This window comes from Candoia aspera, chromosome 2, assembly GCF_035149785.1.
Source record: "Candoia aspera isolate rCanAsp1 chromosome 2, rCanAsp1.hap2, whole genome shotgun sequence".
Classification (NCBI taxonomy): domain Eukaryota; kingdom Metazoa; phylum Chordata; class Lepidosauria; order Squamata; family Boidae; genus Candoia; species Candoia aspera.
In genome coordinates, this window is record NC_086154.1 from 84,791,256 (window position 1) to 84,810,162 (window position 18,907).

At 39.2% G+C, this 18,907-nt stretch overlaps 1 protein-coding gene across 1 annotated transcript in view; it reads left to right on the top strand.

The window, feature by feature from the left end:
• Positions 1-2,372: 2,372 nt before the first annotated feature.
• The window catches only part of STK32A (serine/threonine kinase 32A), an 81,143-nt gene continuing 64,608 nt past the window's right edge, over positions 2,373-18,907 (top strand). Inside the window, exons 1-2 of the mRNA XM_063296476.1 lie at positions 2,373-2,570; positions 12,114-12,279. Of these exons, the coding sequence (XP_063152546.1) occupies positions 12,228-12,279 (52 nt within the window). The 5' untranslated portion in view covers positions 2,373-2,570; positions 12,114-12,227. The remainder of the gene's footprint in view (positions 2,571-12,113; positions 12,280-18,907) is intronic.

Sequence of the window (18,907 nt, forward strand, 5' to 3'; positions counted from 1 at the left end):
CAACAAAAATGTTGCAATTATGTCAGTTCCCTGGACAGATTTTGGAAGCAATACGTTTGTTTTGTTGGGTACATTAGTGTCAATTTGGTACCTGGTGAAGACCTTTTTATTTTAAATTGTATTTTAATTACTATGAATGATCACCATGCTTCTGCCTAGTTTATATTATATTTTTATTTGTCTTTGATTTGATTTCATCTATATATTTTTATTCAGATTGCATGTTTAGTGTGTTTTATTGTAAACTGCCCAGACAGTTTTGGCTATTGGGTGGTTTAAAAATTAATTTTTTATAATTAATATGAAGTCCAAACACAAATTTATCTTTTGCATCCAAGTCTGTTACATTGCCATCCATTAAAGTTTCACAGTACTGCTGTTGCTTCCCTCCTCCTTACAAGAAGCTCAGGGTGTGATTTCATTGGCACATGTTAAGGATTTTTAAAGAGCTCTCTGGTGGTATACAGACTGATCTATCAATCATTCCAGCCTCCAAAATCTGCTCTTCTCCAGAGCTCTTGGCACTACAATTACTAGATTTGCTGGCCAACAGAGCCACTTTGTGATTTCATTGGCACAGAAATATCTTCAATGATATACATGTAATTAGTGCCATGGTGTGGTTAGTGTAAAGGAATGAGATTGAATCAGTCTTCAGGCTGTTGCTAGTGCATTCCGATCAATTTTATTTGTTGAGGTTCAAGCTTGAGAATACTTTTTGACTTCAATAAAACCATACCAACTGATTATTCCATTTGTTATTGTAGATTTCATTTCATTCCTCAAATGGTGCCTGCAGAATAGATTCAGCACCCAAAAATGGGAGTATATCCCAGATCAACCATGTGAAGTCAAATTTAGGAATATGATATAATTCTACTGATACTCCTGACAGTATGTCCTTCTAGATAGAGACCTAAAGCTTTCTGTCAAGCTACAAATTGACCTTGGTATGGCCAAAGACTCTAGGATAAACCCTTTCTGCAGTGGACAGTAGTGACAGACACTTAGCCCAAAGAATGGGCAAAGAGTTTGGGTAACCCATTATTTGATATTCTTGAATTCTTTCCTTTCTTGGCAGCCATCCACACATGGGTCAGAGAGTTTAGTGATAAAGTTACCAAATAAAAATAAATAAATCCACATATTTTGAAACCTTAATTCTAGTTTCCTTTTGAGGTCCATGAAGGAAACACTCAGAAAACCCCACTAAATATTGAGCTTATTACCAAGTGGCGCACATACAAGACATATTGACATTATACTTTTGTGATTGAGAACTATCATCTTTGCTGGCAAGTAGTTTTTAACATCAGGGGTTATTGGAATATTCTGAATTGCAGTTCTAGTCCAGTCACTAACACTTGGTCCAAGGTTCTTCACCTTCCAATTTCCTAAAAATAATATTGGGAGAGGAATGATACCATGGACTGGAATGAAAGGGGAGGCAAGATGTGTTTGGTTCAAGAGGATGTCCTTTGTCTTGCATCTCAGAGAAATGGGAAAGGCAGGTAGCCTACAAAGTTCTCACATAGTGATCCCAGTCTCTCACAGCATCTAAGCTACTAAGTTAACCTTCCCCAGCTTGAAGTCCTCCAAATGTGTAGCACATTAATTGTTATCCCACTCAGCCAGCATAACCATTGCCCATCCTAGCTGGGGATTTGGGGAATTGACATCCAACACAGCTGGATAAGAAAGGCTCTTCTAGGCACATCTTTATTTAAAGTATGGAGACCATTTCCTGAAGCACTAGTCCTTCCAGAAGGCTTAAATGCTTTGCTGGTTTCGGGCCAGAGAATTAGCGGAGCTTCTTCCCGGATCAAAGCCACCACGGAGGAGGACAATCAGCGCTGCATGATACACACGTCGTTTTAATGCAGATATTTGGGTATGGACAACGGATCTTCGTTCATCGGCCGTGAATCTCTTTACTCTGTGCAGCATCATTTGCATTTGTTTCAGACTATTTCACAGTGGGAAGGAAGGTGTCACCCGCTCCTGTTAGAAATAAAAACGGGCTAGAAACGTCAGTCCCTTCTCCGGACATGATGAGCAACTTCTTAGGGGATCTCTGAAAAGTGCTGATCTGAATAAAGCTTTGAAGCGACGCGGCGTTTAAGTAGCAGCCAGCGCGCTTCTGATTCGTCCGCAGAAAAGTTGCCAATCCGATCGGCGATAATCACAATTGCAGTGGCTCCTCGCTGCTTCTCAGCCGTCCCTGCCTCTTTTCTTGTTTTCCCTGGCTCTTCTTTCGACTTGCCCGTGTTGTTCTCTGTGCGCCTGTCTGTACGTCTTTTGCTACTGTTTCTGTTGTCTGGCTTGTTTCACCCCCTAGTGACTGCTGCAGGCTCCTCCTGCGATCTGCAAAAGGGAGACTTCCCTGCAATCGAGGCTCTGCTCCCAAGCGTCCTTGCTTGCCACCGGGAATTCTGCAAAGAGGAACCTTGGCCGAGAGCAAACCACACAAGGTGGGAAATATCCTGCTCTGCCTGCACCTGCAGCTTCGGGTTGCTGATTTTGATGCGGGTCTGCGGGTCCGTCAAGCTCTGTGGCTGATTTCAAACAAGGTAGGAAAAGGCGCTTTTCTTTCCCTTTCACCCTGGCAGACGCTTTCCACCAGTAAGCAGCGCCTTCTGTCTCAGGACGATCCGCTGGTGACTTAAGAAACTCTCTTGGAGCTTCACTTAAAAAAACAAGCAAGCAAGCGAACAACCCCCCCACCCCAACCTTCTAGTTTGCAACTTTGGATGCTTCCATCTATTCCTGGGGATGGTGACAGCAGAATGGATCGAACGAATACGACAGTTAAAGAGGCTTCTGGGGTGCTTTTGCAGGCTGTCAGAAGGACTGGGTCCGACTCCAGTGGGCAGCACGGGGTCAGATCCAAGAGATTAGGCTGTCCTGAGCAGTGTTTTAGAAGAGTGCGTTTTTAAAGCAACGGTCAGGTTTCTTCCTAAGCGGAAGCCTTTAACTATTAAGTATTACATATTCGCAACTTTTTAATAGTTGTGCTTCACAAGCTGAATGTCTTCGAAATAACTTTTTAAAAAAATTATAGCTTTCTCCTCTAGCATTTTTGCACCAATCTGTTTATAGATCCCTTTAAAGGATCCTGACATTTTTGTTCCTTGACTTTTCTCTTTAAGCTGATGAATGGTTTTATTTTTAAAAACCACCACCCAAGCCTGGGTTCTCTTGGGTATGTCGACATGCCTCTGACCTGAACAATGGCACTTTCTCTAAAATATATGCTCTTGAAATCAGTTGTTTTTATTTATCCTTCTTCTGCATTCCTGTCTTTCCTCCAGTTATTAGTCCATTTACTGTTTTGTTAATGGAGCCTTGGTTATTGTGATCAATAACAAGACAACATCACATCATTTACAAAACTGGAGCCATAAAAAAAGGACTAGTGAATGAATAATACCAATCAAGAGTGTATGAAATGTAATAAAGCCCATAACAAAGAGCTCCAAGGCTTGGCAATTCCCGTTCCTCAGTTATCTAAACAATCTGCAGATATATTTGTGTGGAATTAAAACAACATGAGATCCGCAGCACCCTGTCACATCATCCATGAAAGCTTGGTTTTGTTTTTTATCCAGCTATATATATTTTCTCATAGAAGCATGTGAGAAGATATCTTGTTAGAGTTATTTGTCATGTTCAGGTTTTTTGAGGTTAAGTAGAGGTTTATTTCTGGTGAAGTAAGGACTGAATAGAACTCTACATTATGGAACAAACCAGTACTGTAAGATAGGTGCCAATTATTTAAGAGATTTATGCTATAATCCAATGCCCATTTTCCTGGGAGCAATTCTTAACTGAATGTAGTGACTTACTATTGTGTAAACATATTAAGAATGCACTTTTAAGCACCATTAAGAGGAAGAAGGTGAGTATAAATAGTTAAAAGTAGGGTGAAAAGTCCTTCAGGTTTTAACCACAGTACAATGCAGTACTTGTACAATGAAGCTGAACAGTATTCTTGAAACTCACTAAACTTGGCAAAGCCAAACTGTCATATAAACATATAAAATGTAAAAAGCCAACAATCTGCATTCCTCCTGAGGTTTTTATCTTTCATATGCCAGTGATCTTTCAGTTCCAACTCTTAGATACTCCTATGTAACAAGTTCATAGAAAAGGTACAGTAACTGACTTTACATGTTGCTTATGGTGGGGTAAAGTATTGGCATCTTGAATGTCATCACCCTATCAGGTCATGGTTGTCTGTTTTTCACTAGCAATCAGCAGGACAGGAGAACTAATCACTTTTACTGTCGCAAAAACAAGAAGGCTTCAGTTTCTCCTATTAGATACATATTTTTGTTCTTAGAAAGTGTTTTTTTTTCAGAATGTGTGCTTCTTTTTCCAGTTACTCTTTTAACAAATGTAAAATGGTATACTTTCAGTTAGACATAAAAATTTATCCATGGTTTCTGTTTAGTGACTTTGGTTAAACAAGTATGCTATTCTCTGTCAGCCCAGATGTATGCACAAAGGAAGTTTTATTATGCCATTCTGACATAATCAGGCTTTTTTTTTTTAGACTTGTAGCATACTCTCAAGAGAGAAAGTATACTGAATTTTTCAAATGAGAATGGAGCAGAAGAAGCTGCTTGATCTCAGTTTGGCTATTCAGACACATAGTGACTTTCTCTTGAGGAGAGAGATTTCTCCTTATTTGTTAAGTCATCCTTTGACCTGGGGATAATTGGAAGTTGAATCTGAGACCACTGATATGTGCCATTAGGTTTGCTTGGGAGTCTTCCTTTTTTGAGCATCTTGGTGCAAACCCAGCCTTGCGCCTTCCAGTGCAAATAATTTCAAAACATGATTTTGGCATCATTTTATTATTAGGTCAATAGAGAACAAAACCTGCAATAATCTCTGTTCCAATAAAGTCATATTTAAAAAAGATGTTTTAATGAATTATTTTTACAATATGTTTCATTCCCAGTTCATATGTTTTGTCTAGTTCCAGTTGCCAGGAGGTTCACAACTCTATATGCAGACTTGGGGATCAACGATATATAGGACTGGTAGTAAGAATAAGACAGGTGGGATGAAAAAAAGAGCCAGTTTGGTTTAGTGGTTAAGATGCTGGGCTAGAAACCAGGAGTCTGTGAGTTCTAGTCCCGCCTTAGGCATGAAAGCCAGCTGGGTGACCTTGGGCCAGTCCCTCTCTCTCAGCCCAACTCACCTCACAGGGTTGTTGTGGGCAAAAGAGGAGGAGGAAGGGGTATTAGGTATGTTCGCCACCTTGAGTTATTTATAAAAATAATAAAGGTGGGAAAATAAATAAATAAATAAATGATGATTAATAGCTTTGGATCTGATCGCTGTGATTGTTCAATGAATCATGGCAAAGCATAGAACCTGGAGTCTGGGAAAAGTTTAATTCTAATTTCACCGAATACAGAAATGATCTGGACTGGGTGAACTGCTTCAGTAATCCTATATAAGTTGCGGGCCCTTGACTTTGGTACATGTTTCTCCTGAAAGCCATGGTGGCATCAATATGATCTGCCTTACAGTGTCAGGTGAAGAGTTGATTGTTTACTCCTGCTTCAGGACTTAGCAGCTACAGCATGAATATGACTGTTTTGCTTCTTCAATACCTCTTTGTCAGTATTACTGAGTTTTTTGTTATGTGATTAAATTGCTGTATTATTTGTTTCACTTAAATTTACTTATTTATTTTTGTCTTACTTTCCTGGACTGTAATCAGCAACAAGATTTTTAGGATAGTGGATGAGCTGTAATATTTTAAATAAATACTTTAGGTGTTAAAATGGCCTTATTATGAAGGAAATCCTGACAGTCCTATTGGTATATAATACCACAAAAAGCATGTCACTTATTAACTAACTTGAAGACAAATTGTGCACCTGAAAAAGAGCTGGGATTGGGAGGTTTCCTCCCATAAACTCTACAAAGATCATAATTTAGGATAGATTTCTGCCCAACTTCCTTCTTGTGGGGCGAGTACATTGGAAATAGCTTTGCACTGAGTCAAACTTTTGTTAGTCCATCAAGTTTAGCATTATCTACATAAGCTGGCAATAGCAGTCGAGACTTTCAACCTAGGATCTTCCCCAACCCTACTTGAAGATGCCAGGACTGAATCTGGGAACATCAGAATGTAAAGCAGATGCTGTGGCTTTTGTTTCCTTGTTCATTATGTCCCAGATTCTCACTATATACTCAGTATCCATCTACCCTTCCTCTAGCTTCCATCACTACCCCTCATGAGGAACAGTCGAACAAGTCAGCTGAAAGGCATCTCATATTATCATTCTCTCCAAGGCTAAAGGAAAGGATGCTTGACTGATTGGCACCCTTTCCAGCATTTACAAAACCATTAACCTATCCTTCAGTAATTCTCACTTAGTGCTTAAGAATAATTCTGTGCAGTCATGTCTTATTGAGCCAAGTGGAACTATATATTTAAGAATAGTGTTCTTGAATTTGGCTACAGAGCCAGTCCGAGATATTCCACAGCTTAAGGTGAGATTATGTCCATTCAGTGCCATGGACAGAATGTAATTGGACCAGTATCTGAATTTCACTTTAATGCTGGGGATGGGCCAGCGTCCTCCATCGCAGTCAAGGGCAGCATACGTGCATGACAGAGATTCCAACTCAGTTCTCATGAAAGGAGAAGGATCAGGGTGTGCAGAGTAAGACTATTGCCTGAGGAAGTTGCCTCCTTCTGCCTACTTGTTGGAAGGCCAACAAATTATTTATATGATCTGATGGTAGCAGTGCTTTTCAGTGAATACTGCAACTTTGATGAATTAAAGTTGAGAGAGTTAGAAAAAGGAAAAGGAATTGCAACATACTGAGAATAAGCAGAAGAGAAGAGGGTGACTAGATCAATGAGAAAATAAGCTGGAGTCTTTGACAGAATTTATTATCTATTTTATCAGTCTGTACTGATAAAAGTGCTTGAACAAAGTGGATAAAAGTATTAAACATATAAAATAAAGCACTACATAAGATCAAGACAGCTAAAACGCAAAATTATGTGAATAAAAATAAAGCCTAAGACAGATTTTTTTTAAAAAAATTAAAAGCCAACTGCAATGAAAGCATAGTTGTCCATCTGCTTCTGTTAAGTGAGAAAGTAATCAATAGAATCTGAGAACATTAAATAAAAGAGCTTGTTATCTTTTTCCATTTCTGTTACTCAAAAACACCCAGAAACCTTTTTGCTACCCCAGAATCCTCAGCCCAAAGTACCTGTTAGCTAGCTAGCAAATTTGCCAAGCTGTCACTTTTATATTAGCATAAAATGAAGGTATATGCCACTTTAAAAATACTTAAAACATCTAGATCTAAAAATACTTGTTTGGCATATAGAGGTGACCAGGATTTAAGGTAGTATGTGAAGAATTCATGCTGATTTTTAAATTTTAAATCCTTCCATAATTCTCTAAAGGCTGCTCAAACTTGGAATACTTTTCATATTACATTTAGCTTCCTGGGCTGCAACAGGTGAACAAATTTATTTGCCTTTTAGTGGTATTTCCAGCCAAGCTGCTTGACTGCGCTTTCCCTTTCTTTCCTATTTTCTTCCAGTGGAACTGTTCAGAACACTCCCTCTCTAACTACTGATTTTCAGCCAACCAAAAGAGAAAATTATCTTCAGACTGTTAATTACTTTAAGGCAGTGACTTTGCAATTTTCTGAGTCCTATAAGAATTTGAGAGCCAGTTTGGTGTAGTGGCCAAGGCATTAGGCTAGAAACAAGAGACCATGAGTTTGAGTCCCATGTTAAGCACAAAGCCAGCTGGGTGACCGTGGGCCGGTCACTCAGCCCTAGGAAGAAGGCAATGGCAAACCACTTCTGAAAAGTTTTGCCAAGAAAACTGCAGGGACTTGTCCAGGCAATCACCAGGAGTCAACACTTACTTGAAGGGACAAAATTTATTTATCTATAAGAATTTTAATCCCCCGTCCCTAAATACCCTAACATGTAGGCTATTGACTTGCCTTTTGATTATTTGGATCTGAGGGGAACATTGCAAATATATTATAATAACCAAAACCACCATGATAAAAAGAGTTTTGAGACAATTCCTCCAAGGGCTTGTGAATTGGCCCCCACCCTGACATTTCCTTGCAATAAATCAGATGTTCAGTTAAATGAAAGGTGCTCAACTGATGTGGCATCTTGTCACTACCTCTCCTGCATTTCCTTGCCATGACAGAGCAGTCCTGTCAGTACATAATTTGACAACAAGCCCAGTTAAACTGTTAGCTTACCACGTGTGTGTGGTTAGTATGTAGAGAATCACTTCAGGCAGCAAAATCTCTTGGCCAAGCAGTAGATTTTGCTGGATTATGAAAGGTAATGTGTGGTAGTTTTTAAAATGTGTGGTAGTTTTTTAAAATTTTTCTAATGAATAATTTAAATCAGCTGTGGTTCTCTGGATGTTGACCAATGGCAAGTCCAAGCATTGTTGCTCTCCTCAGTAGCTGGGGACTGGAACTGATCAGCAGTATCTAGAAGGCCATGACTTCTCCAACCCTTCAGGTTTTGAAAACGGTTAATCAGGTTGTATAGTTTAATTGTGCATTTTGTGTGAGTGAGTGATATGTGTGTGTGTGTTGGATCTGTGGTGTTTAATATAGAATTCATAGTAGTAAAAATATAGTTGTTTGATATAGAATTTATAGTAGTATGTTTGGGGTTTGTCATATTTCCACACTGTTTCACCTGTTAGAAAGGTTTTTCTAATATCCAACTACTGTTTAATACTTTTTTTACTAAACGATTGGACCCAGTAGCTCTTGATAATTGTAAATCCAGTAATCTGAAACTGGAATTTGGCTCTTGCTGGGCATATGTGCGCTTCTTCTACCCATATTATTACTAAGCAGGTTTGCTTTTAAATTGGAATCATACCTACTATACAATCTTGCTTTCAGCTGTGATGTGATAAGAGCCTTCACTAATTAACCCATGATTAATAACAATGAATAAAATATGAGAATTGGTACTGCTGGAAAATGAAGAGATTAAAAAAGTTATACAAGGTTGCATCTGCATCAGTTCTTTATCCCCTTAGATATTCTTTAAAATTAATCCAAGTTTAAATATATTTTGGGTGTCTGGTGATTTCTTTCTTGGAATCTGGTTAAAATTGCTGTTAATGCTGGACTGGTAAAAAAAATACTCAAGTGCCGGAACTGAAGTAGTTTTGTAAGAACTTTTTCCAAACATGTGTCTTTGATAGGGGTTCCTCGGAGTGGCACATGAATTATGTCTATTTTATACAACTTTACTGATGGTTTGCAAACCCCACCTTCATGTAGCCAAACCAGATCTGTTTCCAGATTCACATCTAAGTTGGAAGCTACTATGGATCTTCTTCCTTTTTCCTCCACCAACATGTTTTGCCCACCAGTGAGTTCTCTAATCTCAAGGATATCGTGGAATTCATTCTACATGGTATTTACAGTATGTGCAGTGTTCATGTAACAGAGTGGTTGATTAATATTCATGTAGCTGAGTGATTGATTAATAAAAGTTTGTACAACTTGCCTGTGTGAATTTATCTGCCACTGGGCAAAAAAAAATTGAATATGAGATTTTACCTCTAGTGGCAGACAAAAAAAAAGGAACAAGCTGTTACTATCATTTCTGTATCGTTTATTATTTATTAAACACATTTCTACCCCATTGCAATCAAAATGACTCTTGGCAGCATACACAGAATATAAATAGGAGAATTTAAAACATCCGTGGACGCATTTAAAACTATTCAGAAATTGCCTCATGACACACAAGAGGTAGAACTGCATTTACTTACTTACTTACTTACTTACTGGTTTTCTACAACATTATGCCCAAACGTTATTTTTCCCCTTCTAGCAGCAATTGGTGGACATACAGGTTCTATATTGATTTTCTGATCACTGATAAGGTTTTTTTGTACCACTTACAGTGTTGCAAAGTTTTGTTACTTACAGTAGCATCAGGGCTTTGGCAGGGGATCCTGCCAAAAGGATTTCAGATGGATTGCTGTAGATGCTTATTTGTATTTCTTTTTTGCCTATCACTAGTGATAAAATCTTATGTCCCAAAAATGTTTGCCCAACAGCAGATAAATTTGAACAGGCAGATTCTGCAAATGTTTATTTTGATTCTTTCCCTCCCCTTCCCTCTTTTTATCTCTGTTTTATTTGCTGGCTAAAGGTCATAATAAAATTGATCTAAATCAGAAACTGAACAAATTACAGAAATAATAAGAGCAATCAGCCAAAGAGAACACTAAAAATAAAAATGATAAAAATGAAAGATGGCATCATAATACATAAGCCAAGGGAAAGCCCTTTGAAACAATTCCATTATCAACAATTTCCAAAAATTATGGATTATTAGAAGACACTCAAGTTATAACTGACTTATCACAACATACTCCATGACTGGGTCTTCACATACTACTAAGCTACAATGTCTTTAATGAAGGTATACTGAATAAGGCACAGTTGGCTATGTTCATCTAAGACACTCAGTCAGAAATCACAATTTACACAGTTAATTCCAATCACAGTATGGCTTAGTATGATGCATGAATTCTGCCATAGTGATTTGTAAACTACAATTTGTGGTTTAGCAGATTGTCTGAAGCAAGCTCATGCATACTTTTCCTGCATCACCACAGTAATTCTTTTCCTTCCATAATAGAGGAGATCATGTCTGTGAACAGAATAATGAAGCTGCCCAGGGGTATGAGATCCCATGGCTAGGTGAGACTCAAAGTTCATATAATCTAAATATTTCATTTGCACATAGCAATACATATATAATTTAGATTACAGCATATGCCAGAAGCCAAGAACCAATACAAAAATATTAGGAGTACAGAAGGCAACCTTGCACCTGACTAGTTGTCCATCTAATCCTGTGTGGTGTATCTGGCAACATCTTCCCAGAATTTGGGGCAGAGCTTTTTCTTTGCATTGGCTACCTAATCCTTTTGAGTGGAACCTTGTTCTGTAGGGCTGAGTGTATGCTGTCTTGCTGCTCTACAGGCCATTTTTTTTTAAAGATTCCAATAGTCAGTAAAGTTTCAGGCATCCAACTTTCTTCCAAGTCCCATTTCTAAAGTCACAGTTGGGGTGTTTAACACCTTTTATTCATCCTATGACTACCATAGGTTTCAAGTTTGTGTGCAGGTGTTGCCTTTATTTCTTTAAATAGGTACCATTCACGGTCACCGGGGGCTTCTACTTTGCTACATTACAAAGCTAGTAGAATAAGGCAATCTTTGTCTCCATGAGTGAATGAAAGCTCCTTTTTACCCTAGTAAGACTTAACGGATAGAAGGAACTTTTCCCCACTTGAGCAAACACTTTATCATATGCAATCATATGCAAAGCTGAGACCATATTAATTATATTTATACATAAAGTGCCTGAAGTTCCAGTATTGCTTCCAAGTGCTGTAATAGACATTCCCACAGCCAAGATACTGCAGAAGGGACAATGAATCAAAATGTCACAGTGAAAAGCATTTAGCTTGATTGTGGAAAGGTACCTCATAAAATAGGTACTGGGTATTGAATAAAGAAAAAAGTGGAGGCAAATATGAAATTTATATTCCAACTGTGTCATACAGTATTATATCTGGTTTTTATGCTATAACCAGGTATTTCAGGAAGATATTAGGTTAATATACTTCCTTTTGAATATATTAAATAGGTGGGGTGTTTATCTAGTTCAGTTTTAGCTAAGGCAGGTAAGATTTATTTCTGTACTTTTTTTGAAGTTGCACCTGCTAACCCTATCTCTAATGCCATAGGGATATCTGAATGATACAAAAAGGAAGAATGTTTGGTAGCTGGAACTCACCAAGTTAGCTGTTTTGCCAATGGCAGATGTATGTGAACAGCTGGAGGCAAATTGATATTGTTAATCTAAGAAAAAATTTATTCATAGGATAAACATAGGTAGCTGTTCCCTTCTGTCTTATTTAAATCACCCCCCTCATTTATACTGTATTGATGTTTGCCAAGGCTGGTGCCAAATTTGTGATTTTCAAGAGCTTCTCATTTCTGATAGCAGCTATGGTGTTTTTCTTTTTCTTTTTGCAGGATCCACAGGCAGTCCATTTACAGATCTGCCAAGTTTGAGGGTGGAAATAGCTGTGCTCTTAGCCAGTTCTTCTAAAGAATGATGTAAATGCAGAGCTTGTAGCCAAGTACAACATGGGCGCTAACACCTCTAGCAAGTCACCAACGTATGATGAGAATGAAGATGGTAAGATGAAAATTGATTTGTTCAAAATGCATTGCTAAATTACACTGGGTTACCCCAGCCTGTTGCCCACCTGTTATATAGAATTAAAGGGGCATGATGGCTCAGTGGTTAAGACTCTAGGCTTGTCGATCAGAAGGTTGCAAGTTTGGCTGTTTGAGACCCTGGCCCCATGTGACGGAGTGAGCTCCCACACTTGCCCCAGCTCTTGCCAACCTAGCAATTTGAAAGCATGCAAATGCGGTTATATAAATAGGTACTGCTTCGGCGGGCAGGTAACAGCGTTCCATGACTGTCATGCTGGCCAATGACTACGGAAGCGTCTTCGGATAGTGCTGGCTCTTCGGCTAAGAAATGGAGATGAGCACCGCCCCCTAGAGTCGGACACAACTGTGCAGAGGAAACCTTTACCTTTAGCTATATAGAATTACAGTAGGTGTCACTGCCAGCCACTATAGCCCATTGACTGCTGTATGGGGATGATGGAATCTGTAGTCTAATACAAATGGTACCAGGTTGGATAGACTTATTTAGATGCCATAAGGGAGATATATCTATGGAATTCTTTGTTACAACTGCTACTGCCATAGTTACAGACCAAAATCAGGGACTTTGATTTCATTGGGCTTGTTCTCTTCTGTTTGTTTTGTTGTTGTTAATTCATTGTGTGTGGGGGATCAGCCAAGGATCTGGGACAGATTTGGGGGTGGTAACTTGATTTGCCATCTGATACATCAAAGATATAGACTGGAACTGAGTTTCTGGAGACCTGTTGTAAGGTCTCAGAACCAAAATTTTCTTACCTGATGTATGAGAATTTTTCTGTTACTTATTAATTAACGGTGAATATAATTAATTATGAATTAATGCTGTGTCTTCAAGTTCTGCTTTTGAAATTGTGGAGGCTCCTTTTTTGCATATGTTTTTAGAAACACAATAACAAGCTCATGGCTGACAATGTATGAAATATATTATATCACAGTTAAAAGGCTTATTGAGGAAGATCTTGGAAGCTGTTTTGTTGGTCTCTCTGTTCCCTAAGGATTTCTTCCCACAATACTGTTAGTCTATTGCTGCTTCCTACAGAGATTGATTACACTGGACAACGTGCTGGAGGCATCTGATACATGTAGCACTAGTCATTATTCTGCCTGCAATGGATGGTCCAAATACACCACAGCTTTCTCCATTCTGGAGTAATATTGAGAACATGCAACCATGGATAGGAAATTTTTATTGGAAATTTTATATTTAAAAAACCTGCTCTAGGATTGTTATAGAGAACAGCATCCTGATATTTATCACTCTTATCTTACTTATAGTCTCCTTTACAGATATTCACTATCAGTTATATCCAGATATAGCCTTATTTAGAGGAGATGCACTGAAATAAACTGGTTTAAGTATCTCTGATTTCAGTGGACCTACTTGAACTATGATTACATCTGGTTACAGCTTAATATCTGCCTACTCCACATCCATTATGAAAAACAGCCAGACCTTCTGAAAGTATGCCAAGGATTTTCACATCACTCTGGGGCATTTTACAGACAGCTGCTGTGCTGTGAAGTCCTCGGGGATATTAGCCAATGTTAGCCTTGTCTAGTGACCAACTGGTGACATTTGGTAACTGTAGTTTTACATTTTATTTTGGCTTGATGGCTTGGGCTTTTTTTGTCTTCTGTTTTACTGAAATGGCTTTTGCTTAGGTTTTGTGAAGTGCTGTGGTTTTGGGGGTGTAATGACATCAGTCATGGGTGGGTAATTTGTTGTTGCTGTTGTTTTGAGGAATACATTCCCTTGGGAATAATTTCATGGGATACCTGTGATGGGATGGGTGAGCAACAAAAGTGGATTGAAAACAGGTAAGGCACACAGTTTCTCTTTTTTGAAAATTCTTTTTTCTCTTAGTAAAATTCTCTACATTTTTCTTTGGTATCTATTCCCCTTTGTCCCTGCCCACCTCTACATATACATCCATGTGCAGCGTGGCAGGGAAGAGATACAATGGGCTCTGCTTGAAATTAGATTGAGACTATACTAAATCAGGCTGAGAGCAAATTCTGGCCACAGATTCCACTCCTGTTTTAAGTGATTGTCCTTGAGCAAATTCAAGTTGAGCAGCTATTTGAAACTGAGCTGGTTCTGTTCAACACTCCACTCCTCACTGGGCATAAGTATGATAAATAGACATGGTTCTCAGGGGAAAAGTGGCTGAAGACATAATTTTCTAAAGTAGCCTAACAGCGTAAGAAGTGTCTTTGCCATTCCCATGGAATTCAGAAAAAGATGCTGCAGGAGTGAAATTGAGTGGGGCCAAAATCCTTGTAAGGGTGATCTGTCTTTTGAACCCCCACCTTGTAAATTAGCTCCACAGTTTCCCTCTCTGCTCCCAGAGGGGTTTAATTAAAGTTTGCTGATATTGCAGTAATGATGAGGGCAGGTTATAAGCTCCTGAGTTATGCCAAATACTGGATATCTTGGCTCTGTCCACTGAGCTTTGATATTTATTTCTAAGCCTGTCTTCTAAAAACTGGATATAAACATATTAGGACAGTGAAGACTATAAAAATCTCTGATGAACATGATTACACAGCTGCAATAACCAAATTAACTACAGACAAGCATATCTGATTTAAGATGGAGATAGGGAGTAATATATTTAAATACAAACCAGAGCTATCACTGGGCAAATCCCAGGATATGACAGATGGTCCTCCGACATTCTGCTCTTGTAACTTCTTTTGTTGGCACAATTTTTCTACAGGGAACATTTTCCTATATAAACTACTGAGAAAAGTATTGATTTTGTATGAGATAGTTGCAGAACTTCAACCATTAACTCTAAATTAAAGTTTAATCCTGAAGGTCATATTATGAACTCTCTGTTCGTGGAACTTTTCCTTCTTCTTGCCTCCCTCCAAGGAGTCCTTTGTATTCCTTTCAGAAAGAGGCATTTAAACTTATTCTGTTGAGCAAGGTTCTTCTTTTAATCTCAGTACAAGTTCTGGGTCTGCAGGGTCCTCCTTTCTGCCAGCAGTGATGCAATGTTAGACCTAACCAGTCTTCACACCTGCACTGTAGTTTTGTCCTCTCTTTCTTTTAAAGGGAATAATGCTTAGGGAAAGGCCACACAGCCTGCAAGAGAGTGTTCTCTTGGGAGCTGGAGCATAATTTTTTGGTAGCAGCTCAAGGAGTTTGATGGTTGACATCTATGCATTGTTATTGTAACAGACCTTGGTACATCTCTCTCTGTTTCTAACATTGCCTATTCTGTTCTTCCCAGCTTATGATCTGCTCTCATATGCTTTAATGGTTGCATGTCCTTCATGACACCCATATCAGAGGTCCTTGCTTGGCTCCAAAATTTCCTCCTTTGCTACATAATTAAGCCACATTTGAACTCAAGCGTGGGCCAACTTGAGGCACTTAAGTAAAGGTAGCTCATGAACTTGGGTTCTTTTGGATTCTCAGGACTTCAGTTTTCATAAAGATGTTTTAACCCTGTGTGGTCGTAATTGGATCTGTTCCAAAAAATGATTAACTGGATCTTGGGGCTTATGGGGGTGTATGGATGCACTTTGCATACTCTGTTCTTCAAGAAAAAGATCTAGATTTCATGCCATTATCAGTGCTGAGTTGGGTTTGACAATTAGCTGTAATGGAATTTCTGTGTTGGCAAGGAGTTGATTAGCTGACCTCTAAGATTCAGTGATTTAAGCTGTGAGGGACTTGAGGAACATTATTTCAGCGGAAAGCTGAGGGTTATTACATGTATGAAGGATGTCCTTTGTTGATTTGATCCAAGTATATTGTCGGTGCAGTGCCACATATAATGAATGGCTTTTTTTGTTGAGCAACCTAATGACCAAAACCCCTCACTAATGATTAGGTCCTACTAAATGTTCGGGAAACAAAATATGCATATGTAAATTTATAGGGATATTTATTATTTTGAAAGTAGTGTGGCTGAAACTTGCCACACAATCTAGGAATATTAATCCAATAAAGCCTCATTTGTCTTGGAGTTACCTATGGGAATGGGATGAAACTAGTGAATCATCTCAACTGTCCACATCTGGACCATTACATTCTACACCAATTGCAGATTGGAAGCAAAGAGTTTGGCACAGAGTCAGATCAGAGGGGAGAGTCTTCTTTTATGTGGAACTGATCCTGAGGAAGGAGAACATCTGGACCATTACATTCTATACCAATTGCAGTTTCTGCATCATCTTTTAAAGCAGCCCCTATACATTGTTTAACCTCCAGGTGGTAAAAGCATACATCTCCGTGGTTAAGTCCTCCAAGTCTAATAGGACCACAACTGGTGCATGAACCACCTGAGCCAAAGTGGAGTGATAACTTCGCTGGTCATGGCTTCTATCTGCTAACCAAGCAACAGTAGTGAGTCCAGGAGAACCTTCAAGATGCATATTTGGACTTTCAAAGGAAGTGCAAACCTGCCCAGAGCCAGCAAAGGAGATATACCACAGGGTTTTGGACAATCAGGAGCTCCATCTTGCTAGGAGTCAGTCTTTCATACCAGTCAGGCCTCCACAGCCTCTAGGCACCAGGTCAGGCATCTCAGCTGGGGCTGGCTAGGAGATGTTCAATTGAGTACCATTAATATACTGTTGGTGTCTCAACCTGAACCTACAGATAACCTCTCCCAGCAGTGTCATACAGATTTAAAGAGCAGGGGGAGAGAGGTGAGTCCTGTGACACCCCACAAAAGAGAGACCATTGGTTCAACTATTTCTCCCACAACACAACTGGAAATAACCTCTAAGGAAGGAGGAAACAGTAAGACAGTGCCATATCCCCCCAGCCCTTTTGGGAGATCCAGAAGGATACTGTGGATACTGATATTAAACACTGCTAAGAGGTCCAGCAGGACCAGAAGGGCTGACTGCCCTGGATTCAGGACCTGATGGAGTTAATCCACTGTGGTGACCAGTGTGGTTTCCATCTCGTGCCCAGGCCTGAATTCTGAATGAAAGGGATCCATGGTGTTCTGTCTGAAAGTTCAGCAATGTGTACTATATTTAATTTCCCACATAATCCTGTTCTGAGTCTTCCAATTGCCACTCCCTGAACCTAGGACCACATTTCTTTCATTTTAAGATGCTTCGATCCTTGGTTCCCTTTGCGAGTTTGGTCTCTCTTCTTGTCAGGGGTGCAGCTACTGGCACACATTCTTTGATTATTAGGTTGGTTGTGTACTTAGAAGATTTATAGTGATGCCCTCTGAATGTCACAGTTTCCATTATTGCACACCATGGCAGTGGACCCTGTAATAAATGCTGAGCAAGTGAATGGACAACAATTACTCCATATTTGGCTAGAATAACTATTGGCTACATTTCAAAATTAATAATGCTATTGTTTAGAGGATATTTTTTGTGTGCGTCTGCATTTAAGTAATTGAAAAATATGATGGGCAAAGCTACCCTGAAATTTTCCTGGAGGCTACCAAATTATATTCCTGTGGATACAAGCATTTCATATTGGCATCTGCTGTAAATAGTCTGGTGGTGTCTCACCAGTATTGGGGCACTTTATATTTGCCAAAACATTTCTCAGAATGGAGGAAACTCTGTAATTTCTGGTGTATCATCTCTGCCTCAGTCATCTGTCAAAGTAAATTAAAATTGGCAGTCACCAATCTGATGCCATGATTTCTGTGAATTACATTCCCAATACCTTTGCATGGCACCAGGTTGGGGAAAGCTGATCTAAAAATCTGTTTTATGCATAAATGCTGGAGAAAAAACAACCACCATGGAGAAAACACCCATAATAAATGGCAGCTGGATATAACCAGAATATTTAAAAGAACGGAAAGGTGATTGAAAGATCAAATGATTCTCTCAGCAAACAAACAGATTTCTTTTAACTTGCTGATCCAGTGTATATTTGTAGTTTTTGAAATAATAAGAACTCTTTTCCCCATCAAAACTGTCTTAGAGAGTTACATAAGGGGTGAGCATACAGTACATACCTTGAGCCACTATTTCTCTTTTGGAACCCTTTTTGGAAAAAAACATGTGTCGCTTTCCAGAGACTGATGGATTGGAAGCAAAGGGTTTGGCACAGAGTCAGATCGGAAGGGAGAGTCTTCTTTTATGTGGAACTGAGCCTGAGGAAGGAGAACAGAATCAGGAATATTCTATCTGGCTGCTTAATGCAACGGCTTGTCACTTGATCACCACAGGGCTGAAAGCACTGTTTGGTCATCTTAAGTGATAGCTACTGTCGCATGATGCTTCAGAGCTAAGGGCAAAATGACCACGAACATAGCCCCCATCTGCAACTCCTTAAAGCAGCTTTACCTTTTCTGGAATTGCGGGTGTCCCTGTACCTTTCGGCCTTTGAACCCCAACAGCCTTCCAGTGATGTGGAGAGAAGGCCAGCAGATCCTTTTGCCTGAAACCGCTATGATGGTGCAGGAACTGTGCTGGCCAAGATGTTTCCATGGAGTGGCAGTTTCTTGATCTGGGGAAAAAAAAATCCATACGTGTGCAGGGCCTCCAAGTCTCTTCTTCAGGCATGTGGAATCAATTATTTGGTAGGAGAAGTGTGATACAATGAGATCAATCCATAATTTTGGATGCAACAATGATGTGGA